The sequence below is a fragment of the Melanerpes formicivorus genome, unplaced genomic scaffold (assembly GCF_026170545.1).
Source record: "Melanerpes formicivorus ecotype bairdi unplaced genomic scaffold, bMelFor1.0.p_v2 SCAF_56, whole genome shotgun sequence".
Classification (NCBI taxonomy): domain Eukaryota; kingdom Metazoa; phylum Chordata; class Aves; order Piciformes; family Picidae; genus Melanerpes; species Melanerpes formicivorus.
Genome location: NW_027142408.1, coordinates 489,778 through 515,593, shown reverse-complemented (window position 1 = coordinate 515,593; position 25,816 = coordinate 489,778). Strand labels below are relative to the sequence as shown.

Genomic DNA, 25,816 nt, shown 5'->3' with positions numbered 1-25,816 from the left:
TGCGGCTAGGGAGCGGGAGGGGCGGGCGGAAAGGCCGCTTCCGGAGGGGGCGGGGCCTTGCTGTGACCTCTGACCTCGCCCCGGGATCACGTGGGTGGCGGCGGTGGCGGCGCACGCGGAGGGAGCCATGGAGCAGGTGGGGCGCGCGGCGTTGCCATGGAGACGGCGCGTGAAGGGGAGAGGGGGGCTCGGGGGCTCGGGCCGGGCCTGCAGAGGCCTGGGGCCGGCCCGCGCCGCTCCTGGGCTGGGCCTCCTGCGGCCCGGAGCCGGCCCCGCGGAGCCTGGGTGGGTGCCGGCAGTGCCCCCGCTCATCCCGCTCCGCTAGCGCCGGGCCCGGAGTGCTGCCGGGAGAGCCTCAGCAGCGCCCGGCCTGCTCCCGCTTCGGTCCCGGTGGCGCCGGGAGTGGTCCTGGTAGAGCCTGGGCCGGGCCCCGTGCAGCCCGGCCCGGTCCCCTTGGCGTCACACCAGGGTCTGATGGGGCCCGGCCTGGTCCCGGTGGGGCCCTGGTAGTGCTGTGGGGTTCGGCCTGAGCCATACGGGGCCCACTCTGCCCCCTCTGGGGTACAGACCCGTTCAGGTGGAGGTCCAGTCTGGTCCCAGCAGGGCCCTGGTAGTGCTGTGGGGTTCCTGAGCCATACGGGGCCCACTCTGCCCCCTCAGGGGTACAGACCCGTTCAGGTGGGGGTGCAGCCTGGTCTCGGTGGGGCCCTGGTAGTGCTGTGGGGTTCGGCCTGAGCCATACGGGGCCCACTCTGTTCTCTCTGGGATACAAGCCCGTTCAGGTGGAGGTCCAGTCTGGTCCCAGTATGGCCCTGGTAGTGCTGTGGGGTTCCTGAGCCATACGGGGCCCGCTCTGCCCCCTCAGGGGTACAGACCCGTTCAGGTGGGGGTCCAGCCTGGTCCCGGTGGGGCCCATCTCTGTTCCAGTAGGGCCTTGGCAGTTCTGTAGGCTTCAGCCTAGGCCATAAAGGACCCAGTCTGTTCCCAGTATGGACCTGTTGTGGTCCAGGGTACTTCTGATGGTGCCCAGTCAGGTCCCACTGGGGCCCTGTAGCACCCTGGTAGGCTCCAGCCTGGTCCTGTTGTGGCCCGAAGCAGCTGTGGTGGGGCTCAGTCTGTTCCATCTCTGTCCTAGTAGGCCCCTGCCAGTGCTGGGGCATTCAGCCTGGGCTCTGTTGGGCTGTGCAGTCCCTCTGTGAGCTGCCAGCACCATCCTGACACCCCCATTCCTGGTTCACTTCCAGTTGAGTCCCACTGGGGAGCATCCCCCTGGGAAGAGTGAGGAGGAGCCATGGGACAGTGAAGAGGAGGAGAGTGAGGAGAGTGTCTACTCAGGGCTGGAGGACTCAGGCAGTGACAGCTCAGAGGAGGAGGAGGAGGAAGGCTCCAGTGGCACCGAGTCACCCCAGACCCAGGTAAGGCTGGCACCACTCTGCCCAGTGCCTGAACTGGGGGAGTACTGGGAAACACTGCTTTGTGGGGTGAAGGACTGGGACCCCTGTGTCCCAGGCTCCATGTCTGTGTCCCCAGTGACCCAGTGCCTGTGTCCCCCAGTCCCCTCTGTTCCCATCCCCAGTGCCTGTGTCCCCCAGTCCCCTCTGTTCCCATCCCCAGTGCCTGTGTCCCCAGTCCCCTCTGTTCCCATCCCCAGTGCCTGTGTCCCCAGTCCCCTCTGTTCCCATCTGCAGTGCCTGTATCCCCAGTCCCCTCTGTTCCCATCCCCAGTGCCTGTGTCCCCCAGTCCCCTCTGTTCCCATCCCCAGTGCCTGTGTCCCCAGTCCCCTCTGTTCCCATCTGCAGTGCCTGTGTCCCCAGTCCCCTCTGTTCCCATCCCCAGTGCCTGTGTCCCCCAGTCCCCTCTGTTCCCATCCCCAGTGCCTGTGTCCCCAGTCCCTGTGTCTGTCACCATCCTACACCTCATCTGCAGCACTCTCCAAGAAGCTGCTTTTAGGAAGCTGGAATGGAGGACCAAGGAGGAGATCCTTGGAGATTTAGAGGACACAGTCTCAAGCTGCACCAGGGGAGGGTTAGGCTGGATGGTAGGAAGAAGTTCTTCATAGAAGGAGAGACTGGCCATTGGGATGTGCTGCCCAGGGAGGTGGTGGAGTTACCATCCCTGGAGGTGTTTAGGAAGAGCCTGGCTGGGGTGCTTGGTGCCATGGTTTAGTTGATCAGATGGTGCTGGGTGATAGGTTGGACTGGATGATCTCAAAGGTCTTTTCCAACCTGGTTAATTCTGTTCTATTCTATCCAGTGGGGTGGGGTCAGCTCTGGGCCTCTGACTCCTGGAAGGACCTTGAGGGGCTGGAGGTGTCCAGAGAAGGGCAAGTAATCTGGGAAAGGGTGTGGAGAAGAAGAAGAAGGCTCTGGAGAACTTGTGAGGAGTGCTGAGCCTGCAGCAAAGGAGGCTGAGGGGAGACCTTGTGGCTCTCTGCAAGCCCCTGAGAGGAGGCTGCAGCCAGCTGGGGCTGAGAGCTCTTGTGCCAAGCATTGGGCCAAGAGGAAGCAGCCTCAAGTTGTCCCAGGGGAGGTTGAGGTTGGGCATGAGAAAGAATTTCTGCCCCTTGAGGCTTGTGCAGGCCTGGCCCAGGCTGCCCAGGGCAGTGTTGGAGTCCTCATCCCTGCAGGGGTCTCAAAGCCCTGGAACTGTGGTGCTGAGGGCCATGGAGTGGGGGTGCCCTGGCAGTGCTGGGTCACTGGTTGGACTCCAGGAGCTCAAAGGTCTCTTTCAGCCCAACCCATCCATGATTCCATGGCTCCAACCCTTTGGTGCCTCACTCCCCCATGGAGGTCTCTGCCCACCCCTCTCTCCTCCCACCCCTCTCTCCTCCAGAAGTCAGCAGCAGTGAGCTGTGACTCTGCACTGGCTCCCCAGAAGGTGTGAATCCTGCTGGAGCAGGAAGGTGCTGAGCTGAGTTGTGCTGTCCCAGCTCCTTGAGGGGCTGCAGGAGCCAGCAAGGTCACCAGCTCCCACCAGCTGCCTGTCAGCAGCTCCTGGAGCTCCGTGGGGCTCTCTAAACATTAGGTTGTCCTTGCTGGCTTGGATTTCCTCCTAATGACTTCCAGAGGTCCACAAGCTGCTCCTGCTGCCTTGGCAGCTCCAGAGCTGGCCGCCTTTGCTCCGTGGAGGCCCCAGGGAACATCTTGGTGGCCAACTCTCCAACTTAGGGGTTGAAAAGGTTGGATTTTCTCCTTCTCTAATCCAGGAAAATCCTTCAGAGCTGTTCTGGTGGTGCCCCAGTAGGGAATGTCCTGGGGGCATCAAGGAGGCATCAAGGAAGGGACTTAACTCTTCCCTTCCTGCAGGGATCAGAGAATCCTAGAGCTGGGGAAGTTGAAGGAGACTTTTAAGGTCATCAGGTCCCACCACACTCCTGGAGCTCACAGTCCCACCACTCCAGGTTGCACCTGGAGAGAGAGCTTGAATCATGGAGTCATCACCTCCTTCAGGAGCTCCCTGCCAGGTGGCACCAGGATTGAGGGATGGGGGATTCTGTCTCTCTGCTCTGTGCTTCAGAGATCCCACCTGAAGTCCAGCTCTGGAGTCCTGTGGACCTGGTGGAGTGGGGCCAGAGGAGGCCACAGCGATGATGGGAGGGCTGCAACCGGGCTGAGAGAGTTGGGGGTGCTCAGTCTGGGGAAGAGATGGCTCCAGGGAGACCTTCTGGTGGCCTTGCAGGACTTCAAGGGGGCTGCAGGAGAGCTGGGGAGGGACCTGCATCAGGAGGTGTTGTGGTGGGGCCAGGGGTGCTGGGTTTGAACTGAGAGAGGGAGATGGAGCCTGGAGCTGAGGCAGAAATCCTGCCCTGGGAGGGTGTGGAGAGCCTGGCCCAGGCTGCCCAGAGAGGTGGGAGATGGCCCAGCCCTGGAACCATCCCAGGTCAGCTTGGTTGGGGCTGTGAGCAGCCTGCTGTGGCTGGAGATGCCCCTGCTGGGTGCAGGGGGTTGGACTTGGTGACCTTTGAAGGTCTCCTCCAACCCATGCCACAGAGCAGGCTGCTCAGGGCCCAAAGGGTTCCTGAAGGGTTTGAAGCTGCTGATGGCCACGCTGGGGTCTGGTGTGCCGACCTGCCTGCCCAGGTGGAGCCCCTGGGTGAGATCCTGGCTTGTGCCAGCTGCCACTGCAAATTCCAGGAGCTGGGCAGCTCCTGGGTCTCCATTTTCCTCCCAGAGCTGCCTGTGGCCACCTTGGGTTCTGGCCTTGAGCCGTGCCAGCCAAGTTGGATCTCCTGGCTGCGACCTTGGGTGAGCTCATGGCTCGCTGCGCGTCAGCTGGAGCTGCTGGAACACCTCCATACCACTTCCTGAGGACAGCAGCAGCTGGTAGCTCCAGCAGCCTGGGGATTTACGAGGCAGGATCCTCATCGTGGCAGCAGGAGAGAGGAGAAGGAGGAGGAGGAGGAGGAGGGGGAGGAAGGAGAGGAGAGGAGCAGGGGGGGGAAGGAATGAGGGGAAGGTCGAAACTCAACTCCAGCGACATCAGAGAGCCAAAAGCCTGGAAAAAAACTTATCTGCAAGCTTTTTTTCCCCCCTTTTCTTCCCCAATTTTTAATATCCCTTTGTTTTTGGAGTAACCTCATCCCCCTGGTGGCTTGGGATTTTCCATCCCCCCCCGTCCCACCTCCTTCCCCTCTCCCACCTCCTTCCCCACCGGCTGCAGAAGGTGATCACACACCGTGTGGACTTTACTGCTCCCAGGAGGGGGCCTTGCTGGAGCTGCTTTTCCCATTTCATTCCCCAAATCCTCCCATAAGCCCCCCCCTGACTGAGCCAGGTTGTCCTCCCTCCACCCCCTCTTCTTCTTCTCGTTATCCTTCCCTTCTCCTCCTGCCCCCTTCTCCTCCAGGAGAGGATCTTGCCAGGGAGGGAGCCCACGCAGCAGGCCAGCGCCCGGCTGAGCCCCCAGCTTCTGCCTAAGGGGGCACTTGACCCCTTCCTCCTGGTGCCCCCCAGGTTGCTATGGGCAGGAAGGTTCTCCGGGGGGGGGTTGGGGCTCTCTAGAAGCATTTGAGGGTGCTCCAGGTGAATCTGAGGTTCTCCAGAGGTGTTTGAGGGGTCTGCGGAGGGATCTGAGCTTCTCCAGAGGGGTTTGAGCCTCTCCAGAGAGGTTTGAGCTCCCAGGTTGTGTCTGAGGAGGCATTTAAACCTCCCTTGAGGAGTCCACAAGGTTGTCATGGGGCAGGAGAGCTCTCCAGAGGGCCCAGTCCAGGCTGGCTGGGTGAGGCCAAAGGGATGAGCGTGGCCAAGGCCAAGTGCCAGGTCCAAGTCCCACCATGGCCAGGGAGGCTCCAGGCTGGGGGCAGAGGGGCTGGAGAGCCCCTGGTGGGAAAGGCCCTGGCCCCCCAGGTGACAGCAGCTGGAGAGGAGCCAGAGAGTTCCCGGGGGGGCAAGAAGGCCACCAGCAGCCTGGCCTCAGGCTGGGCAGCAGGAGCAGGGCAGGGATGGTGCCCCTGGGCTGGGGGCACTGGGGAGGCCACCTCTGGAGTGCTGGGCTCAGCTTTGGGCCCCTGACTCCCAGAAGGACCTTGAGGGGCTGGAGGTGTCCAGAGGAGGGCAATGGAGCTGGGGAAGGGTCTGGAGAACTTGTGAGGAGCAGCTGAGGGAGCTGGGGGTGTGGAGCCTGCAGCAAAGGAGGCTGAGGGGAGACCTTGTGGCTCTCTGCAAGCCCCTGAGAGGAGGCTGCAGCCAGCTGGGGCTGAGATCTTTTGTGCCAAGCATTGGGCCAAGAGGAAGCAGCCCCAGGGGAGGTTGGGGCTGGCCATGAGGACCCAAAGTTCACTTGATGGGATTTTCCTGACCTCTATTTTCTTCTCTTCCAGGCCAAAGGGACTCCCAGGAAGAGCAAAGCCTTGGAGGACGACTCAGTGCTGAAGGATCAGGATGTTCTGCTTGCTCAGAACGAGTATGAAGAAGACAGCTCAGATGAAGAGGTAGGACCCACTGCAGCCTTCCTATCCTTCATACAGGGATGTGTAGATGGAGGTGGTCGATTTTGCTTCTCCATGTTGGCTTCTTGGTGCCATTGAAGGGAGGATATGTGGCCAAGCAACGCTGTCCTGGAAAGGGCTTTGTGTGGGCTGCTGGTAGAGAAGGTCAGAGGCAGCAGCTGAGAGCTGCTGGGGGGACCTGGTGAGGTTGTGCTGCTTGAGGGCGTTGCTTGAAGCATCTAAAAGGAACTACCAAGTCCACCTTGGGTGGGACAAGGCTTCCTCCGTGGGAAGAACCTCCTTCCACCCATCCTCGAGGTCCCACAGGCTCTGCCTGTGCTCAGCCAGGGTCAGGAGAAGGTTTCTTTGGCTGGCTGCAAGGTGATGGAGCTTCACTTGTGGCTCGTGGGGCTGTGTTTGGTGTTCTGGGAGAGCCTGTCTGGGTTTGGTGTGGTGAGAAGGTGCGGAGGAGCAGCAGGATCTGGGCAGCAAGGTGGCTGCAGGCCTGGGTGGCTGCAGGCAGAGCTTTGACCGGTCTGGGAAAGGGATCAGCGCGGCTGGCGGCGGCCGGCAGAGCCCCGGGCTCGGGCCGGGGGCGCTGCCAAGGGCTGTGGGGGTGTTTGGATTTGGTCCTCTGACCTCAGTTCAGCTAAGGGGAACTTGGTGGCCTCGGGCAGGACTCGGAGTGCTTGGGGGAGCCTCCTGGGCCTTGGGTGGGTGGAATTTTCAGGCTGTCTCCTCTGTGGGAGCTGAGCAGGAGCCAGCGCACAGCAAGCGCCGCCTGAGCAGGCAGGTGGAGACCTGGGCCTTGCTGAAGGAGCTCTGAGGTGCTCCCAGAGCTCAGCAAGGGGCTCCTGGCCAGCCTGGAGCTCCTGGCCAGCCTGGAACCGCTGTGGGTAAGGTGGGAACGTTGTGACTCGAGGTAGAATGGTTCTGAGCAGGACCTGGCTGCTCAGCCAGCTTCAGCAGAGTGCTTTGCTGTCATGGATGGTCCGGAAGGTGTAGGATCCCAGCTGCTGGTGCTGTGAGGGATGTGTCTGCTCCTCTTCCAGTCCAGGAGTGGACTCGGTGGTGTTGGTGTGGTTGTTGGACTCAGTGATCTTGAAGACCTTGTGTTGAGGGACATGGATTAGGAGTAGACTTGGTGCTGTTCGGCATGGCCAGTGTCCCAGGGCCATGCAGTGCCACTCCTGGTGTCCCAGGACCTCCCTGTGCCACTGTCCCAGGACCATCTGGTGTCCCAGTCCATCTTGTGCCACCCCTGGCACTCCTGGTGTCCTGGTTCCGTCCTGTGCCACCCCTGGCACTCCTGGTGTCCTGGTTCCATCCTGTGCCACCCCTGGCACTCCTGGTGTCCTGGTTCTATTCAGTGCCACCCCTGGCACTCCTGGTGTCCTGGTTCCATCCTGTACCACCCCTGGCACTCCTGCTGTCCTGGTTCTGTCCTGTGCCACCTCTGGCACTCCTGGTGTCCTAGCTCATCCCATGCCACCTCTGCCCCCTGTGTCTCTGCCTGCTCATCTCCACCTGTCCCCTCCCCTGCCATGCCCCCACCCACACCCCAGAGCCATGCCCTGTCCCAGCTCCACTCCTGCGTCCTGCTGGCCCCGTGCCCACGCCTGGCCCCGTGCCCAGCCCCACTCCCACCCCAGACACAACAACTCCAGGTGGTTTCCTGGCGTGGGGTCGAGGGGGGTGCGGCAGGGACCTTCAAGAGGGAGTCACCACGGGCACGGTGAGCGTGGTGGTGAGGGTGGGGAGCTCACCCCGGCTCCAGCCCCCCCAGAAGCCTCCCGGTTGCCCCCGGCCGGGCCGCAGGAGATGAATGGTGGGGCCTGGGCGGGAGGAAGCAGTTGGGGCTTTGTTTGGTGGCGTTTCCTCCTCCGGCGATGACAATTCCAGATGTTGGGATAATGGATGGAGGCTGCTGGCCACCGGCCACCGCCGGCTCCCGGCCCTCCTCCTCCCTCCTGCTCCGGCTGCTGGGCCGGGAGCTGCTGGGCCTGCGGGGGCCATGGGCTGTGGAAGGGATGGAGAGCGTGCAGGCCAACCCTTGACCTAGCGTGGCCAGGTCACCGCCTCGCCCCAGGGCGCTCAGCACCACCTCGCACCATGGCGCTCAGCACCACCTCGCACCATGGCGCTCAGCACCGCCTCGCACCATGGCGCTCAGCACCGCCTCGCACCATGGAGCTCAGCACCACCTCACCATGGCCCTCAGCACCGCCTCGCACCATGGCGCTCAGCATCACCTTGCACCATGGCGCTCAGCACCGCCTCGCCCCAGGGCGCTCAGCACCGCCTCGTATCAGGGCGCTCAGCACCGCCTCGCCCCAGGGCGCTCAGCATCACCTCGTATCAGGGCGCTCAGCACCGCCTCGCCCCATGGCGCTCAGCATCACCTCATACCAGGGCCCTCAGCACCGCCTCGCCCCGTGGCCCTCAGCACCGCCTGGCACCATGGCCCTCAGCACCGCTGCCCCGTGGCCCTCAGCACCGCCTGGCACCATGGCCCTCAGCACCGCTGCCCCGTGGCCCTCAGCACCGCTGCCCCGTGGCCCTCAGCACCACCTGGCACCATGGCCCTCAGCACCGCCGCCCCAGGGCTTTGAAATCCCTCCCAGGGGGTGGGGGTTTGGTGATGGGGACTCCACCACCAAACTGCAGTTGGGCTGGAAGAGACCTTTGAGATCATAGAGACCAACCCTTAACCCAGCACGGCCAGGTCACCACCGCCCCACCAGGGCCCTCAGCACCACATCTCCACAGCTTTTCAGTCATGGAATCTCAGACTAGTTTGGGTTGGAGGCACCTCCGAAGCTCCTCCAGTCCAACCCCCTGCACTCAGCAGGGACATCTCCAGCCACAGCAGGTTGCTCACTGCTATCATGGAGCCATAGAATTGTTAAGGTTGAGAGTGGCCTCCAAGCTCCTGGAGTCCAACCATTGCCCCAGCACTGCCAGGGCACCACCGAACCATGACCCTCAGCACCACAGCTTGGAAACCCCTCCAGGGATGGGGACTCCACCACTGCCCTGGGCAGCCTGGGCCAGCTCTGCACAAGCCTCAAGGGGCAGAAATTGTTCCTCATGGCCAACCTCAACCTCCCCCGGGGCAACCTGAGGCTGCTTCCTCTTGGCACAAGAGCTCTCAACCCCCCTGGCTGCAGCCTCCTCTCAGGGGCTTGCAGAGAGCCACAAGGTCTCCCCTCAGCCTCCTTTGCTGCAGGCTCCACACCCCCAGCTCCCTCAGGTGCTCCTCACAAGTTCTCCAGACCTTTCCCCAGCTCCCTTGCCCTTCTCTGCCCTTCCCCTTGCATGGCTCCTGGGCTCCCAAGATCTGTGAGCGGCTGATTCCTCGGATGGCTCCGGGCAGGGGCTGCTCCTGCGCTCAGCCTCTGGAAGGAGCCGGCAGTGGGAGGGGAGAGGGAAGCTTCAGAAGCGTGGTTAGAGGGGCTGAGGTCTTCCAGCTGCAGCTCCATGCCCCATTTCCATTATTCCATCTTGAACAGACAAAGGAGCTCCAGAGATGGATGAGGGGGATAATTGGTGGCCCTGGGGGGGAGATCTGCAGCTGAGGAGATGTGAAAGGAGAAGATTTGTGTCCTGCGGAGGCCCGAGTGGAGGCTGAGAGGACACAACAACAGGATGTTGAAGGCACCGAGGGGGGAGATCCTTGACAAGATGAAAAGGCCTCAGGTTGGGAAGGGAAATGGCAGGAGAGGGCCTCGCGCCCCACGCAGCCGGCTGGGCTTCCGCGCGCGGCCGCCGCGGCTCGCCGCCGCCACGGCTCCCGGCCGCCGCCGCCTCGATGAGAAGAGCAGCTGGAGCTCCCCAGCTCCTGCAGCCCCAGCACAGCCTCCCAGGGCTGTGGGGATCAAAGCCTAGGCCCAGAGCCGCCTCCTGGGGAAGCTCCTGGGCCGTGCTCGGGGCAGCCGGGCTGCTGGCCGGTCAGAGCAGGGCGGTTGCGTGGACATGGTAAAGGTCAAAGGGTGAAGTGTCCAGGAGCTGCTTCACACCTGGCTGCAGGTGGGGAGGGAGGGGGTTGTGGTGCTGGTGGGGGTGATGTGGTGCTGGTGGGGGATGATGATCTCTCCAGCCAGACCCAGCTGAGCTTATTTAAGTGCCACTGCCAAAAGTGATCGTCCGCTTGGGGTCCCCTGGTGAAGGCTGATCCCAGCTGCTGCACCTTCATTGATCATGGACTGGCTCTGGTGGGAAGGGACCTTCAAAGGTCACCCAGTCCAACCCCCTGCACTCAGCAGGGACATCTCCAGCCACAGCAGGCTGCTCACAGCCCCAACCAAGCTGACCTGGGATGGTTCCAGGGCTGGGCCATCTCCCACCTCTCTGGGCAGCCTGGGCCAGGCTCCCCACACCTTCCCAGTGCAGACTTTTCTTCCTCAGCTCCAGGCTCCATCTCCCTCTTGCAGTTCAAACTCAGCACCCCTGGCCCCACCACAACACCTCCTGATGGAGGTCCCTCCCCAGCTCTCCTGCAGCCCCCTTGAAGGCCACCAGAAGGTCTCCCAAAGACTCAGAGGTTCCCAAGCTTTGCTCCGTGCCCCCACTCCCCAGGAATGAGGTGGGAGGCTTAGGGCCCATCCCTGCACCTGCAGCTGGGGGCTCAGTGCCCATCCCTGGGGCTCAACCAGGGGGAGAAGCAGCAGCAGCTGCCAGGGCACTGGCCCAGGGCTCAATCTGCAGCCAGCAGGGGCAGGTTCCATCTGCTGGAGCTGCAGGAACCTGGGATGGAGCTGCTGGAGCACCAGCACTCAGCCAGCCCTGGCCCCATGCTGGCTCCTGGCCTTGGGCTGGGGGCTCTCTGCTGGCTTTGAGGTTCACCCCTAGGGTTTGGGCTCTCTGCTGGCTTTGGGGCTCTCTCCCTGGGTTGGGGCTCTCACCTAGTGTTGGGGTTCTTTCCTGACTTGGAGGTTCTCTGGTAGGTTTGGGATTTGTTCCTGGCTTTGGGGTTCACTCCTGTGGTTGAGGTTCTCCTTGCACTGGGGCTCTCCCCACGTCAGGCTGAGGAATACCTAGAGGCCCATCTGAGGCAGTGGGGAGCAGAAGGAGCAGAACTTCCCCCCCCTCACCCCCTCCAGCCCCCCAGGTGCCACCCCCAGGGTCCCCAAAGCCCTTTCTGGAGCAGCTCTGGGTTTTTGGCCGCTCCAAGCACTCCTGGAGGACCTGGCTGAGCAGGAAGAGCTTTTTCCTTCTGGAAGGAATGACATCAGCAGCAGCAGGACCTGACCCGAGGAGCAGCCAAGGAACCAAAGCCTGGGGAGTGGAAATTTTCCTGCTTCTGGGTTTTTTTGGAGCTTTTATTGGATTTCCATCTGCTCCTCGTGCCGGCTGCGCTTCCCCGGCCCCTGCCACCGCCCGGGACCTGCTGCTGCTGCTGGGGCTGCTGCTGCTGCTGGGGCTGCTGCTGCTGCTGGGGCTGCTCCAGCCCTGCCCCACACTGCACCCCAGCCTGCTGCAGGGACCCTGCTGCCCAGCCTTGTGCCCATAGCATGGTGGAATCAGGGACTGATTTGGGTGGGAAGGGACCTTCAAGGGTCACCCAGTCCAACCCCTGCACCCAGCAGGGACATCTCCAACCACAGCAGGTGGCTCACAGCCCCAACCAGGCTGACCTGGGATGGTTCCAGGGCTGGGCCATCTCCCACCTCTCTGGGCAGCCTGGGCCAGGCTCTCCACACCCTCCCAGGGCAGGATTCCTCCTAATGCCCATCCTTGTGCCCATGACATCCTAGAGTCCTTTATGTTGGAGAAGACCTTAAGCTCATCCATGTGGCCACCCTCGTGCCCATCCTTGTGCCCACAGAGCCATGGCATAGGTTGGCTTGGAAGGCCCCCTTGGAGGTCACTATGTCCAACCCCTTGCAGTCAGCAGGGACATCTCCAACTAGAGCAGGTTGTCCTTGAATGTCTTCAGGGATGGGACCTCCACCACCTCTCTGGGCAAGCTGGGCCAGGGTCTCACCACCCTCCCAGGGGATACCTTCCTCCTAATGTTCATTCTTGTCCTCATCCTGGGGTCCCTGCCCTGCTGCTGGAGTCACTGTCCCCATACTGGGTCCCTGCTGCAGTGCTGGGGTCCCTGCCCCCATACCGGGGCACTACCCCCTTACTAGTGTCCCTGCCCCAAGCTCAGGTTCCTGCCCTTGGCCTCCCTGCTGCTGGAGCAGAGGGACCTGGGGACACTCCAGAGCTGAGCTGGCTGCAGTTCCAATGTCCCACCTCATCAGGCTCTGCTGCTGGTACTGGAGAACGTGCAGAGGAAGCTGCTTGGCCACCAGTCTGAGGACTGGTGTGGGTGTGGGGGGGGGGTTGTGAGTCCTGGGCTCCAGCTCCAGCCCGGGGAAGCTTCTCCAGCTGGGGCCTGCCCAGCAGATGTTTGCTGCCCAGTCCAGTGGACAGAGCTGGTGCTTGGTGACAGGGACCCACCCCTGGTGACAGCATCCAGTTCTCATCCCAGTGTCACCAGTTCATGGGCACAGGACTCCCAGGACCTGCACACTGGGGTGGGACTTTCCAGCAGGTCCTGTGGGGCCAGGCCCAGGGGTGCTGGGTTTGAACTGGAAGAGGGAGATGGAGCCTGGAGCTGAGGCAGAAATCCTGCCCTAGGAGGGTGTGGAGAGCCTGGCCCAGGCTGCCCAGAGAGGTGGGAGATGGCCCAGCCCTGGAACCATCCCAGGTCAGCTTGGTTGGGGCTGTGAGCAGCCTGCTGTGGTTGGAGATGTCCCTGCTGAGTGCAGGGTTGGACTGGACAAGCTTTGGAGGTCTCTTCCCACCCAAACCAGTCAGACATTCCTTGAACTCTCTCTTTGAGGGCCAAGTTCATGCTCCAGGGAACCTCAAGGAGGTTCTAGATGAGATTTAGAGTTCTAGAGGGCAAGAAGGGTTTGAAACACTCATGAGGAGGAGCTGAGGGATGTGGAGCCTGGAGCAAAGGAGGCTGAGGGGAGACCTTGAGGCTTGTGCAGGCCTGGCCCAGGCTGCCCAGGGCAGTGTTGAGTCCCCATCCCTGCAGGGGTTTCCAGGCCCTGGAGCTGTGGTGCTGAGGGCCATGGCTTGGTGCTGCCCTGGCAGTGCTGGGTCACTGGTTGGACTCCAGGAGCTCAAAGGTCTCTTCCACCCAAACCCATCCCATGATTCCCTGCTGTGTTTATATCCAGGAGCTCTCTGCAGACAGAGGCTCCGATGCCAGCCCCGGGCTCCCCAGGGATCTGCCAAGTGGCCTGGGAGGATTCCTCTGAGCAGACATCAGCTGGGTGGAGCCCACAGCTCAGATCTGTGGCCAGCATGGAGATCTCTGCAGCTGGCAGGGCTGGAGAAGCTTCCAGGCAGTCAGGGCTGGTGGGAAGAGGTGGGTGTCTGCAAACTGGCACAAACACCCTGGTCTTGCCCAGAGGTAGGCTGTGGCGTGGGGACCTCAGGATCCTGCTTTGGTGTTCTCCAGGGGCGGGAGGCACCTCAGGATCCAGCTTTGGTGTTCTCCCCAGTCAGGAGGCACCTCAGGATCCAGCTTTGGTGTTCTCCAGGGGCGGGAGGCACCTCAGGATCCAGCTTTGGTGTTCTCCAGGGGCAGGAGGCACCTCAGGATCCAGCTTTGGTGTTCTCCAGGGGCGGGAGGCACCTCAGGATCCAGCTTTGGTGTTCTCCCCAGTCGGGAGGCACCTCAGGATCCAGCTTTAGTGTTCTCCCCAGTCGGGAGGCACCTCAGGATCCAGCTTTGGTGTTCTCCCCAGTCGGGAGGCACCTCAGGATCCAGCTTTAGTGTTCTCCCCAGTCGGGAGGCACCTCAGGATCCAGCTTTGGTATTCTCCAGGGGCGGGAGGCACCTCAGGATCCAGCTTTGGTGTTCTCCCCAGTCGGGAGGCACCTCAGGATCCAGCTTTGGTGTTCTCCCCAGTCGGGAGGCACCTCAGGATCCAGCTTTGGTGTTCTCCAGAGGCAGGAGGCACCTCAGGATCCAGCTTTGGTGTTCTCCCCAGTCGGGAGGCACCTCAGGATCCAGCTTTGGTGTTCTCCAGAGGCAGGAGGCACCTCAGGATCCAGCTTTGGTATTCTCCAGGGGCGGGAGGCACCTCAGGATCCAGCTTTGGTGTTCTCCCCAGTCGGGAGGCACCTCAGGATCCAGCTTTGGTGTTCTCCCCAGTCGGGAGGCACCTCAGGATCCAGCTTTGGTGTTCTCCCCAGTCAGGAGGCACCTCAGGATCCAGCTTTGGTGTTCTCCCCAGTCAGGAGGCACCTCAGGATCCAGCTTTGGTGTTCTCCCCAGTCAGGAGGCACCTCAGGATCCAGCTTTGGTGTTCTCCCGAGGCAGGAGGCACCTCAGGGTCACCTTTTGGGGCTTTGCAACTCTCGGGGGCTGTTCCACGCCGGGCAGCCCGGTGGATGGCACGCAGCGGGGCCGCGGGGCGTGCGGAGCTGCGGGGCCGCGGGGCGTGCGGAGCCGCGGGGCGTGCGGGGCCGTGGGGCGTGCGGGGCCGTGGGGCGTGCGGAGCCTCGGGGCGTGCGGGGCGTGCGGGGCCGTGGGGCGTGCGGGGCGTGCGGGGCCGTGGGGCGTGCGGGGCCGTGGGGCGTGCGGGGCGTGCGGGGCCGTGGGGCGTGCGGGGCCGTGGGGCGTGCGGGGCCGCGGGGCGTGCGGGGCCGTGGGGCGTGCGGAGCCTCGGGGCGTGCGGGGCCGCGGGGCGTGCGGGGCCGTGGGGCGTGCGGGGCCGTGGGGCGTGCGGGGCCGCGGGGCGTGCGGTGCGGCGGGGCGTGCGGGGCCGTGGGGCGTGCGGGGCCGCGGGGCGTGCGGTGCGGCGGGGCGTGCGGGGCCGTGGGGCGTGCGGGGCCGCGGGGCGTGCGGGGCCGTGGGGCGTGCGGAGCCTCGGGGCGTGCGGGGCGTGCGGGGCCGTGGGGCGTGCGGGGCGTGCGGGGCCGCGGGGCGTGCGGAGCCTCGGGGCGTGCGGAGCCTCGGGGCGTGCGGGGCCGCGGGGCGTGCGGGGCCGCGGGGCGTGCGGGGCCGCGCTCGGCGCTGGCTGTCGGCGCCCAGCCACGCCGCCGCTTTTGCTGCCGCGGCCAAGAGCTTCCTGACGGCTGCTACCGGAGCCGCAGCTGCCGCCGCGCTTGGCCTCGCCTCGGCCCCCCCTCCTTCAGCCCCCGAGCGCGTCCCCTCCTCATCTCCTCGTCTCCTCCTCATCCCACCCCAGATGTCAGCTGGCAGCCAGCGGCCGGCTCAGGTTTCCCGAGCTCCGACGCGTTCCCTTCTCTGTGCCTCTTCCCGACGGACACCGCCGGCGGCGGCGGCTTGAAAATCACTCACGGTCAAAGCTCCTCCGGCTTCTGATGGCTCCTGGGGGGGGAGCAAACCCACCCTCAGCCCCCTTCCCCTTCTCCTGCCCCCGCAGCACCACCACCAGCACCGCCGTGTCCCGTCTGGGTCCTCGGCCGGCGTCGGTGTCCCCGGCGGCTGCGGAGGCTCTTCCCAGCACACCTGTGCCAGGCTGAGGATGGGGGCAGCAGCACCTGGGCTGCCCAGGGCATCGGGTCCAGCGGTCCCTAGCAGCAGCCTGACCCACCAAGGGGCTTCCTGGGGGTCACAGAGCCTTCCATCCTGTCTCTCTGGGGGGCTTCCTGAGGATCCAATCTCCTTCCATCCCACCACCTTCCATCCTGACCCCATCAGGGGCTTCCTGAGGATCCAAGCTCTTTCCATCTTGACCCTCCAAGGGGCTTCCCAAGGATCTGACCTCCTTCCATCCTGCCTCACTCCATCCTGCCTTTCCAAGGGGCTTCCCAAGTGCCCCACTTCCTTTCATCCTGCTCCTCCAAGGGGCTTCCCAAGGATCTGACCTCTTTCCTTCCTTCTTCGTTCCATCCTGCCCCTTCAAAGGCTTCCCCAGGATCCCACCTCCTTCCATCCTGCCCTTTCCAAGGGTCCAGCCTCCTTCCATCCTTCTTCCAAGGAGCTTTACAGTGATCCAACCTCTTTCCATTCTGCCCCTCCAAGGGGCTTCCAAAATGCCCCAGCTCCTCCCACCCTTCCCAAGGTGCTGTCTGAGGGTTGCAGCTCCTCAAGGTTCTCCAGAGCTTGGGCTTGGCTCTCAAAGAGAGAGTTCCTGGAATGACTGACTGGTTTGGGTGGGAAGGGACCTTCAAGGGTCCACAGTCCAACCCCTGCACTCAGCAGGGACATCTCCAACCACAGCAGGTTGCTCACAGCCCCAACCAAGCTGACCTGGGATGGTTCCAGGGCTGGGCCATCTCCCACCTCCCTGGGCAGCCTGGGCCAGGCTCTCCACACCCTCCCAGGGCAGACTTTTCTTCCTCAGCTCCAGGCTCTGTCTCCCTCTTCCAGTTCAAACCCAGCACCCCTGGGCCCACCATATCACCTTCTGGTGAAAGTCACTCCACAGCTTTCCAGGAGCCCCCTTGAAGTCCTGCAGGGCCACCAGAAAGTGTGCTGGAGCTCTCCCAGCTCTCAGCCTGGCCTCACAGCAGAGGGCTTCCAGCCCTCCCATCACTGCTGTGGCCTCCCCTGGCCCCACTCCACCACATCCATGTCTCTCCTGTGCTGAGGGCTTCAGAGCTGGCCCCAGCACTGCAGGTGGCGTCTCAGCAGTGTGGAGGCAGAGGGGGCAGGACCCACCATTCCTCCACCTGCTTCCACCTCATCTGCAGCTCCTCACCCACCAGCCCCCCAAGACCTCCTCCACCTTCCAGCCTGGACTGACACCAGGACCTTGCCCCAACCCACGGTCATGCCCTTGCCCTTGTTGGAGCTCCTGAGGGGCACAGAGCCCCGCAGCTCTCAAGCTGGTGGTCACCATGCTGGTGGTGATCCATTAGGTGTGTCCCACTGGTGATCCCAGCCCTGATCCCCCTGCTGCTGTCAGGAAATCCCTTCTCAGCCAGCTGTCCACCTTCTCCTGAGCTGGGGGAATGTTGACATGGAAGCTCCTGCTCTTTCTTCTTGGCAGGGCCCTGGGAGCTGCAGGATTTGGATCTCTGCTGCTCCTGCTGCTCCAGTTAATCCTGCCTTGGACTGGGGAGCAGGACTGGGGGAAACTGGGAAGGGGGGGGGACCATGCAGGTGCGTGTCCAAGGGGCTGGGGAAAGGCTCTGCCAGACCCACCAGCCCTTGTTCTGCTCCTGCAGGGTTTTGCTTTCATCCTGAGCTCTGATCCCAGATGGATCTGGGAGGGGTTTGCTGGGCATGATGGAAACCAGCTGGGGAACAGAGCCCACCTGGGTCTGGCTGGTTCCCTTCTCCAAGGGAAGCTTGGCAGGAGGGACAGCACTGGGGAGGCCACCCCTTGAGTGCTGGGCTCTGCTTTGGGCCCCTGACTCCGAGAATGACCTTGAGGGGCTGGAAGTGTTCAGGAAAGGGCAAGGGAGCTGGGGAAGGGTCTGGAGAACTTGTGAGGAGCAGCTGAGGGAGCTGGGGGTGTGGACCTGCAGCAAAGGAGGCTGAGGGGAGACCTTGTGGCTCTCTGCAAGTCCCTGAGAGGAGGCTGGAGCCAGGGGGGGCTGAGATCTCTTGTGCCAAGCATTGGGCCAAGAGGAAGCAGCCTCAGGTTGTCTCAGGGGAGGTTGAGGTTGGCCATGAGGAAGAATTTCTGTCCCTTGAGGTTTGTGCAGGCCTGGCCCAGGCTGCCCAGGGCAGTGTTGGAGTCCCCATCCTTGCAGGGGTTTCCAAGCTGTGGTGCTGAGGGCCATGGAGTGGTGGTGCCCTGGCAGTGCTGGGTCACTGGTTGGAATCCATGACCCCGAAGGTCTCTTCCATCCCAACCCACTCCATGATTCCTCTGCCTGAGTTCCCCAGATCTCTGTCTGCCAGGGTCTGGGACAGGCTGGCAATGCCCAGGAGAGGACAATCTGCTTTCCTTCCACATCCAGGCTGCTGGTAGCCTCCTTGGCCAGCTGGGCACATGGTTGCCCCTCTCCATCCACTGCCACCAGCCTCAGGTCCTTTCCCAGCTGCTGTCCCCCAGCAGGGGCAGTTCTGGGGGGGTTGGTGTGACCCAGGAGCCTCTCTCCAGGTGCAGCGCCGGGTGCCCCCGCGGCAGGAAGGCCACCAGCAGCTGGTTCTGCTAAAGAAAACATCTCCCCATAAATCATGGAGGGCTGCAGGAGGTCACCTCCCCCCTCCAGCCCCCCTCCAGCCCCTCTCCAGCAGAAGCCAGCCACAACCTCCCCATCCCAGCACCGCTGTGCTTCCTCTGCTCGGTGCGGAGAATCCCAGCCCTAGCTGCCCCCCTCCCCCAGCCTCCTGCGCCTCCAGCTTCACCCTTGGGCCATCCAGGGTTGTGCTCAGGGTGCTTCTGCTCCTTTGTTGCCACCAGCACCCTTAGGTGTGGGCTGGAACCTCAGGGTGCTGCAGCAGTTGCTGGTCACAGTCCCATCACAGGCTGGGCCAAGCTGCTGCTGGGCCCAGGAGCCCCTGGAGGACAATTGGGTGAGGACACAGGGTGAGGACATGAGGTGAGGACATGAGGTGAGGACACAGGGTGAAGACACAAGGTGAGGACACAAGGTGAGGACACAAGGTGAGGACACAGGTTGAGGACACAGGGTGAAGACACAAGGTGAGGACATGGGATGAGACTACAAGGTGAGGGCACAGATTTAAGACAGGAGCTGGCACACATCTCTGTGCTCCTTGCTAGGAGCAGAACCATTGCCCTGCAGGGAAGGAGGGTCCTGGTGGAGCTGTGCCACTAGCTACCACTGCCCTGCTTTGGGAGAAGGGGCAAAGACCCAGCTCCATCCATGGTCCCATCCAAAAGTGCTGCATGTCTCTAAGCCCTCTGCAACCCCTTGGGGCTTGTGCAGGCCTGGCCCAGGCTGCCCAGGGCAGTGGTGGAGTCCCCATCCCTGGGGGTTTTCCAAGCCCTGGAGCTGTGGTGCTGAGGGACACGGTTTGGTGGTGCCCTGGCAGTGCTGGGTCACTGGGTGGAGTAGAGGATCTCAGAGGTCTCTTCTACCCCAACCCATTCCATGCTTCCCTGGCTTTAAGGAAACTGAGGCAGGTGGGCTGCTGGGTCGCCTGGGTCTCAGCTGCTGCAGCTGCAGGAGCTCTGCCCTCAGCTCTCCGTGCTGCGATGTCCCCTTTGGGTGAGTGGGGGTGGTGGAGCTGAGACCTCTTCGTGCCCCAGCCCACCTCATCCCCCTGCTCCTCCATGGCTCGGGGCCAGCCCCGCAGCCCCTTCCCCATCCGCTGGATTTGTTTGGGATGAAGAGCGGTGGAGGAGGAGGACGGGGAGCAGGAGCAGGCAGAGGAAGGCGGTGGGGTGGCCAGGAGCAGGATTAACGCGCCGAGGGGGATTTGGAGGGAACAGGGCCGGCATTGTAACCGGAGAGCGGAGCCGGAGAGCCGCTCTGACCCCGAATCCCGCGGGAAGGCGGCAACGAGGAGCGAGTGAAGGATTCCAGAGGCGGAGCTGGCGGCCCCCGGCTGCAGACGGACACGGGGGAGGCGCGGGCAGGCGGCCAGCGGCGGGGCTGCGCTTCCAGCCCAGCCCCCCGCAGCCGGAGCTGCTCCGGGACCCCAGCGAGGGGGCTGGGGTGGGGGAGAGCTGGGGAGGGCTGGTGGAGACCGGGGCGGGCGGGGGGGCACGGAGCTGGGGAGGGCTGGTGGAGAGCTGGGGCATGGGGGATGGATCAAGGGAGGGATGGTGGGCAGTGAATGGATCAAGGTGGGGATGGGGGATATCTAGGGAGGGTTGGTGAAAGGGAGTGATGGTAGGTGGGTGGATGGATGGATGGATAGATCTAGGGAGGGCTGGTGGAGAGCTGGGGAGGGCTGATGGATGCATGGTGGATGGATAGAGGGATGGATGGATCAAGGCAGGGATGGTGGGGATTGAAAGAGGGATGGTGGATGGAGGGGTGGATGGATCTAGGGAGATCCAGGGGAGGATGAGGGGTGGAGGGTGGAGGGTGAATGAGTGGTGGATGGATCCAAGGAGGGAGGGCAGAGATCTGGGGGCGGTGGTGGATGGATCCAAGGAGGGATGGCACATGGATCTAGAGAGGGATGGACAGTGGGAGGTGGATGGATGGATGGATGGATGGATGGATGGATGGATGGATGGATGGATGGATGGATGGATGGAGGTGGGAAGGAGCTGCTGGTGGCAGTGGTGGAGGGAACCACGGCACGAAGCCACCCCCGGTGCCAGGGAGCAGCAGCAGGCAAAGCAAAGAGCAGGAGGGATGCTGGTGTGGCAGTGAGATGGGGAGGAGAAGGGGGAGGTCCTGCTCCTGCTTTTGTGGGGAAGGGGGAGAGGGGCTGGGAAGTCCCAGCTGGCAGCGATTCAGCGAGGGGAAGGGGGGAGGCTGGCAGAGGTCCAAGCCCCCGAGCTGACAGCGAGTAAATCAGGAGAGGAGAAGGTGGAGAGCGAGGTCACATCTGGTTCCTGGCAGCAGAGCAGGTGCTGAGCAGGGGGACGGCGGAGGAGCACCTCATGATGGATCATCTGAGGGGACCGGCGGCTCCTTCACCACCCCAGCCGCAGGAGCAGGGGGGATGGCCCCGGGCTGGGCTGCTGGAGGTGTGGGACCCTGCTGAGGGGAGCTGGGCTGGTGGATGTGGGGTCCCACCGTGGCCAGGAAGGCTCCAGACTGGGGGCAGAGGGGTGGGAAAGGGCCCGGTGGGAAAGGCCACGGGGGGTTGGGGACGGCAGCTGGAGAGGAGCCAGAGAGTGCCCAGCTGGCCAAGGCCACCAGCAGCCTGGCTGTGGAGGGAGAGCAGATTGTCCTCTCTTGGGCATGGGCAGCTTGTCCCAGTGCCCAGCAGACAGAATGTGGGTGAAGTGAGGCAGGGGAATCGTGGAATGGGTTGGACTGGAAGAGTTGGGATCATAGAGTCCAACCACAGAGCCAGCACTGCCAGGGCACCACCAAACCATGGCCTCAGCACCACGGCCTGGGAGCCCCTCCAGGGATGGGGCCATGTGAATAGCTTGTCAGTGGTTTGGGAATGGCAGTGCTGGGGACACAGGAATGCCAGGAGCAGGGGCAGGGGAATGGCAGTGTCCAGGAGAGGGGAATGGCAGTGCTGGGGAGACAGGAATGCCAGGAGCAGGGGAATGGCAGTGTTGGGGACACAGGAATGCCAGGAGCAGGGGCAGGGGAATGGCAGTGCTGGGGACACAGGAATGCCAGGAGCAGGGGCAGGGGAGTGGCAGTGCTGGGGACACAGGAATGCCAGGAGCAGGGGCAGGGGAATGGCAGTGCTGGGGACACAGGAATGCCAGGAGCAGGGACAGGGGAGTGGCAGTGCTGGGCACACAGGAATGCCAGGAGCAGGGGCAGGGGAATGGCAGTGCTGGGCACGCAGGAATGCCAGGAGCAGGGGCAGGGGAATGGCAGTGCTGGGGACACAGGAATGCCAGGAGCAGGGGCAGGGGAATGGCAGTGTCCAGGAGAGGGGAATGGCAGTGCTGGGGAGACAGGAATGCCAGGAGCAGGGGCAGGGGAATGGCAGTGTCCAGGAGAGGGGAATGGCAGTGCTGGGGAGACAGGAATGCCAGGAGCAGGGGAATGGCAGTGTTGGGGACACAGGAATGCCAGGAGCAGGGGCAGGGGAATGGCAGTGCTGGGGACACAGGAATGCCAGGAGCAGGGGCAGGGGAGTGGCAGTGCTGGGGACACAGGAATGCCAGGAGCAGGGGCAGGGGAATGGCAGTGCTGGGGACACAGGAATGCCAGGAGCAGGGACAGGGGAGTGGCAGTGCTGGGCACACAGGAATGCCAGGAGCAGGGGCAGGGGAATGGCAGTGCTGGGCACGCAGGAATGCCAGGAGCAGGGGCAGGGGAATGGCAGTGCTGGGGACACAGGAATGCCAGGAGCAGGGGCAGGGGAATGGCAGTGCTGGGGACACAGGAATGCCAGGAGCAGGGACAGGGGAGTGGCAGTGCTGGGCACACAGGAATGCCAGGAGCAGGGGCAGGGGAATGGCAGTGCTGGGCACGCAGGAATGCCAGGAGCAGGGGCAGGGGAATGGCAGTGCTGGGGACACAGGAATGCCAGGAGCAGGGACAGGGGAGTGGCAGTGCTGGGCACACAGGAATGCCAGGAGCAGGGGCAGGGGAATGGCAGTGCTGGGCACACAGGAATGCCAGGAGCAGGGGCAGGGGAGTGGCAGCATCAGGAGCAGAGGGCTGGTAGTGTCAGGAGCAGAGGACTGGCTGTGCAGGGTCCCCTCCCCCAGCCATCTGCAGGTTCCTGCAGGATTAAGGGCAGGAAATCTGGGATTGGGTTTCTTTCCGTGTGGATCCTGCCGCTCCGATCGGATCCGACCCAGGCTCCTCCTTGGCCCTCAGCAGCCTGGGGGGGTCTGTCCCAGTTCCACCCCTCTTGGAGCCCCTGAGCCCCACAGCCAGGTAGAAGAGCCAGGGTCAGATCCCTGGAGCTGGGATGCCTGGGTTGTGCTGGGCCCTGCTGGGTCTGTGGGGCTGCCTTGGGCTCTTGGCTCTTTTCTTCCCCTTCTTTATTTGAGAATGGCACTAAGGGCAGATCCTCCTCATGCTTCCCTCTTCTCCATGGGATGCAGAGGGAGGAGAAGCTGGGACAAGGAGGGACAGTGGCTTGGGGAAAGGTTAGGATCCCCCAGGAACCACTTCTCCTGCCCTGGAACAATCCTTGGGGTGGTGAGACACATCTTTTCCTTCTGAACCCAAAGCCATGTGTGCTACAGGCTGTGGGATCTCCAGAGGAATCCAGTCCTCGACCTCAGGTGGTTTATCCCCACTCCTGCCCTGCTCCCAGTGACAGGTTGTCACCTCCCTTAGCCTGGCACGCTGGGGACCAGCTTGGGAACAGAAACCAACCGCTTGGGGTGGTCTTGGAGCAATGTGAAGCCACCTCAGGCTGAGCCAGACTGGTTGTGTGGTGCCCCTGAATCCCAATGTGGTGTGCAGGGAGCTCTGGGGCTCACCCAGGGCAGCCCCCTGCTCCAGCAGGGGCACCCCCAGCAGGTGCCCAGGATCCCCAGGCCCAGCTGCCTTTGCAAGCTCTCCACACAAGGAGACTCCACAACCTCTCTGGGCAGCCTGCTCCAGGGCTCAGAAGCCTCCAAGCCAAGAGGTTGCTCCTGAGGGAACCTCCTGGCTTCCACTTTGTGCCTGCTGCCCCTTGGCCTGGCCCTGGCCACCACTGGCAAGGGGCTGGCCCCAGCCTCTTGTCCCCCAGCCTGCAGATGCTGAGAAGATTCTCTCTGAGTCTTCACAGTATCACAGTATCACAGTATCACTTAGGTTGGAAAGGACCTCGAGGATCATCGAGTCCAACCTGAAACCGCAGACCCCATGACTAGACCATGGCACCAAGTGCCACGTCTTGTCCTGTCCAGGCTCAGCAGCCCCAGGTCCCTCACTCTTCCCTCCTCAGAGTCTTCTCAGCAGCTTCCCAGCCTGCAGTGGCCTCTGTGCAGCAGTTGCCAGGCTGTGAGCTGGGGAGCCCAGCCCTGGCCCCAGTTGTGCAGCTGTGTCCTGAGCAGGGCAGAGCAGAGGGGCAGGAGAACCTCCCTTGTCCTGCTGGCCACACTCTGCTGCATGTCCCCAGGGGAGCCTTGGCCTTGGCCACCTTGCTGGCTGATGGTGCGTTTGTCTCTTTGCCTCTCCCAGCTCTCCCACCCCTGCTCCTAGTTCCCAGCACTGCTGTGGGAGCAGGGATGGGGAGGAGGTGCCCAGGATCTCCTGCCCCACAGCTGCCCAGCCTGGCAGCTGGCCCAGGGCACCTCTGTTTTTGCAGCCCCCTCAAAGGTGCCTTCAAAGAGGCTTTTCCTTTCTTCTCCAAGAGCTTAGAGGCTTTATGGCCACCCCCAGCATTGGCACCTGCAGGATCTGAGGGGCTCCACCAGCTGCAGGTGCTGCCAGAGGGGCCTGGAATGTGTCTGGAAGTGATCAGGAGCAGTGGCAGTGGGGGACAAGGAGAGGCCTGCTGCAGGGGCTGGAGGTCCCTCAGCCATCAAAGCTCAGCTCTGAGGTTCTCTGAGTCCCCCCCCCAGCCTCTGTCAGCAGGAGACGTGGACCTGTTGGAGAGGACAACAGTGATCCATGGGCTGCAACCTCTCTGCTGTGAGACCAGGCTGAGAGAGTTGGAGTTTGTTCATCCTGGAGAAGAGAAGGCTCCAGTGAGACCTGGTGGCCTTCCAGGACTTTTAAGGGGCTCTAGGAGAGCTGTGGAGGGACCTTCATCAAGAGATGTCAGACCAGGGAAGAGGGAGATGGAGCCTGGAGCTGAGAGAGAAATCCTGCCCTGGGAGGGTGTGGAGAGCCTGGCCCAGGCTGCCCAGAGAGGTGGGAGATGGCCCAGCCCTGGAACCATCCCAGGTCAGCTTGGTTGGGGCTGTGAGCAGCCTGCTGTGGTTGGAGATGTCCCTGCTGAGTGCAGGGGTTGGCTATGAGGAACAATTTCTGCCCCTTGAGGCTTGAGCAGGCCTGGCCCAGGCTGCCCAGGGCAGTGGTGGAGTCCCCATCCCTGCAGGGGTTACCAAATTGTGGAGCTGTGGTGCTGAGGGCCATGGTGGTGCCCTGGCAGTGCTGGGTCACTGGTTGGCCTCATGAGCCTGGAGGTCTTGGTGTCTGCCACATGGTCCATGGGGACCAGCAGCATTTGGCTGGGGCTGGGGGGAGATGATGGAAAGCTGGGCTGGACATAGTGATGTTCCATCTAAAGATGAAGAGAAGCCTCTTGGCTTGGAGGGTTCTGAGCCCTGGAGCAGGCTGCCCAGAGAGCTCCAGAGAGCTTCCAAAGCTACCTGGACATTGTCCCCATGGGCACCTGCTGTGGGTGACCCTGCTGGGGCAGGGTGAGGCACTGGATGAGCTCCAGAGCTCCCTGGCCCCCCCCAGGGGAGCTTTATCTCAGGTGACAGAAGGTGTGGAGCGTGGCAGGGGCTGGCTGTCAGCTCCCCAAGTCCCTTTCTTTTTCCTCCACCTCCAGCAGCAGCTGGACCTCACTCCTGGAGCTCCTGGCCCAGCTCCAGGAGACATCCCAGACGCTGAAGGCAGGAGCTGGGATGGAGCTGGAATCAGGAGAGCAGTGCCTGGAGCTGGCAGCATCAGGCTGGTGGGAGCCTGACCAAGACTTGCAGCTCCGTGGCCTCATCCAGCAGCACATCCTGGCTGTGGCCAGACGTGCAGATCCTGGAGCTACCTCTGACCTCAGCCAGCAAATATGTGCTGGAAAATCTGCTCCTGGCCAGGCTCCATCCACCAGCCCAGCACCACTCTGTGGCTGCTGAGCCCCACCAGCCCGGCACCACTCTGTTCTGGCTACTGAGCCCCACCAGCCCGGCACCACTCTGTTCTGGCTGCTGAGCCCCACCAGCCCAGCACCACTCTGGCTGCTGAGCCCCACGGAGCAGAAGTGGTCTCCAGAGCTGGGACTCTGCTGCTCCTGGGGGCTGCCAGCTCCTGCTCTTGGTGTGAAGATGACCAAGAAGGTCCCAGCGGCAGCCTGGTCCGGATCAGCCCCAGTGTGGCCAGCAGGGCAGGGCTGGGCAGAACCCAGCACATGGGGGGCAGTGCTCGCGGGTCAGAGCCACCAGGGGCTCACGGATCCACTTAAGCACTTCTGACCTGCCTGGTCCCTCACTGACCCACTCGATCACTTGTTGAGCAGATCACCTGCTCACTGAGCCGCTTGATCTCTCGCAGACCCACTCGATCACGTTCTGGCCTGCTCGATCACTTGCTGACCAACTCAGTCTCTCACTGATGACCCTGACTGGCTTGATCACCTGCCGCTGGCTTGATCCCTCTCTGATCCCCTTGATCATTCTGGGACCCGTTCGGACCCTCCCTGCCCCCCGCTCGGTCCCCCCCTGGCCCCGGCCCAGTCCCCCCCGGCCCCTGCTCGGTCCCCCCCTCGCCCAGGCCCGGTC

At 63.1% G+C, this 25,816-nt stretch overlaps 1 protein-coding gene across 1 annotated transcript in view; it reads left to right on the top strand.

The window, feature by feature from the left end:
* Positions 1 to 25: 25 nt before the first annotated feature.
* The window catches only part of BOP1 (BOP1 ribosomal biogenesis factor), a 50,606-nt gene continuing 24,815 nt past the window's right edge, over positions 26 to 25,816 (top strand). Inside the window, exons 1-3 of the mRNA XM_068161092.1 lie at positions 26 to 136; positions 1,245 to 1,415; positions 5,820 to 5,930. Of these exons, the coding sequence (XP_068017193.1) occupies positions 128 to 136; positions 1,245 to 1,415; positions 5,820 to 5,930 (291 nt within the window). The 5' untranslated portion in view covers positions 26 to 127. The remainder of the gene's footprint in view (positions 137 to 1,244; positions 1,416 to 5,819; positions 5,931 to 25,816) is intronic.